General features: G+C 33.9%; 1 protein-coding gene across 1 annotated transcript; it reads left to right on the top strand.

The window, feature by feature from the left end:
• Window positions 1-216: 216 nt before the first annotated feature.
• LOC8283458 (probable E3 ubiquitin-protein ligase XERICO) lies at window positions 217-1,096 on the top strand. The gene has a single exon (XM_002529992.4). It carries the CDS (start codon window positions 346-348, stop codon window positions 763-765), a length of 420 nt encoding a protein of 139 aa, XP_002530038.1. The 5' UTR covers window positions 217-345; the 3' UTR covers window positions 766-1,096.
• The last annotated feature ends 995 nt before the right edge of the window (window positions 1,097-2,091 follow it).

Below are 2,091 nucleotides of genomic sequence, written 5' to 3'. Positions count from 1 at the left end.
CACACGTGTCGTCCGCCAAATTGCTCATTTTTCTTTTTATTTTCTTTGAATTTTCTTCGCCGTTTTTATTACCATCAATCATCAATCACATCTCTTACAAACTCTACACGTGTCACACACGTGTAATTAACACTCCATCTTGAATAAACTATCTATCTAACTAGGGTTAACATTACTTGTGGTCAGCAACTTAATAGGACTTATATTTAGCTTATTCTTGTATTGCATTTTTATGTTGCTTCTTTGGTATCTCCTCATCTTATCTCCTCAAAGTCTTAGCAAAAGAAAGGGATTGTCATTTGTGGGCTGTTTTTTCCTCTTCTTGAAACAAGAATTAAAACTAACATGGGGCTTTCGAGTTTTCCTAGTGCAGCTGAAGGAGTGTTACCAGTACTGGTAATGAACACAGTTTTATCAGTTGCTTTGTTCAAGAACTGGGTCAGGGCTTTGCTTCAAGTAGTGATGGGTGCTAATTATTGGGTTCCACAATATTATTATGAGCAAGACCGCCCAGATGTGTTTTCCCAAGATAATGCAAGAAGGGAGAGAAGAATATCAATAACCCAGTTCAAGTCCATGGGTGCTGCTATTGGTACCAGTAGGAGTAGCAGTAGTACAGTGGAATGTTGTGTATGTTTATGTGGGTTTGAAGAGGATGAGGAGGTGAGCGAGCTGTCCTGCAAGCATTTTTTCCATAAAGGGTGCCTGGACAAGTGGTTTGATAATAAACATAGTACTTGTCCTCTTTGTCGATCTATTCTTTAGAATCTGGATTAATTGATGCAGAAAAATTTTTTGTCCTAAAAATGGATGTGTTTTTAGGTTTTTTTGGAGAAGAATAATCAAGTTTCTTCCCTGCACATTTTTGTTTTGATTTGCTTTTCCTCTCTCTTTGTTTTTTGGGTGTTTGATGTTTGAGCAAAACAAATTAGTGAAAAGGTTATTGCGGAATGACAATCTTTCTTTTCTTAGTTGTGTGGCCTTGCTGCTGCCTACATTTGTATACAAGTGCCTGTGAGCAGTGTATGTATACAGTGACAGAGAACATTTTGAAAAAATAAAAGAAGATGTAGGGAAATAATATAACATTTTAACATATATGTTTCTATGGTTTGTGGTTATAGCTTATTAAGCTCACTCCTGTTGGATTATTTCATAATTTCATAATTTGGGAGAAGAAGGGAAAAAAAGAAAATGAACAAGCAAAAATATGAAGCACTCGACTCTAATTAATTTTCTACATTGTTCATTTTTTGGGAAATCTCCCGAACAAAAGTCCTGCAATAAACATATACTAATATTAGCAATTAAAAAAAGAGTCTCCATATTTGAGTGAATATATTTATTATATTTGGACGTTCATCGAAGTATTAGATATATTTCATTAATTCTTAAGATATAATTTTTTTTTATTTGGATGTGTAATTTTTATTATATGAGATTTTTTTTTATTTTTTATATTTATTTTTTTAAAACATAAGATGGGGAATATACTAGTAAACATGAACTTGAAGAATGAAGAAGACCAGTAGAACGTATAGGGTAGGGGACAGCAACTGCTAGGGTTCGAACCAAGTTTCAATTTGTACCATTTCGGGTTTGGAGATCAATGTTTTGTTTGTTAAAACATCAAAATCGACTAGAAAGGCAATGGGGCCCTAACCTGCTAAAATGGGTGATCCATGGCCACACACCTTCCATTTTAAATCTTAAGAATCCGAAAGGGAAAGAAAATTAGACGAGTAATTCTGGAATAATATTTCAATTGAACCCAACTGAAATTTTACGAGTTGGATTTCAATTTTCAAAATGGTTTTCTTATAGGGTTGGATTAAAGCTCCAGTGTTGCCCCTTTGTAGAAAGATTGCCATGTGTGTGCTGGTGGTGGCATAATTATTCTACCACATGGGATATACGACAATGATTATAAAGAAAGAAAAGGAAGACCAAAGGAAAAGAAGAAGGGAAAAAAAAAGTGGGCAAGAAGGAAAAGGGAAAAGTAGAGTGGAAAATTGGTAGATTGAATTCTGTATTTATTTATTTTTAATTTAGTTTTGGTATAGTATTAAAGTTTTTGAGAGAAAAGAGAAA

This window comes from Ricinus communis, chromosome 7 (genome assembly GCF_019578655.1).
Source record: "Ricinus communis isolate WT05 ecotype wild-type chromosome 7, ASM1957865v1, whole genome shotgun sequence".
Classification (NCBI taxonomy): Eukaryota; Viridiplantae; Streptophyta; class Magnoliopsida; order Malpighiales; family Euphorbiaceae; genus Ricinus; species Ricinus communis.
Note: the sequence above shows the minus strand (reverse complement) of the source record. Positions and strands in the feature narration are given on the sequence as shown.

What these genes read in the sequence shown, in the direction of transcription:
- LOC8283458 (XM_002529992.4), top strand. Translation starts at nt 346, where the DNA reads ATGGGGCTTTCGAGTTTTCCTAGTGCAGCTGAAGGAGTGTTACCAGTA.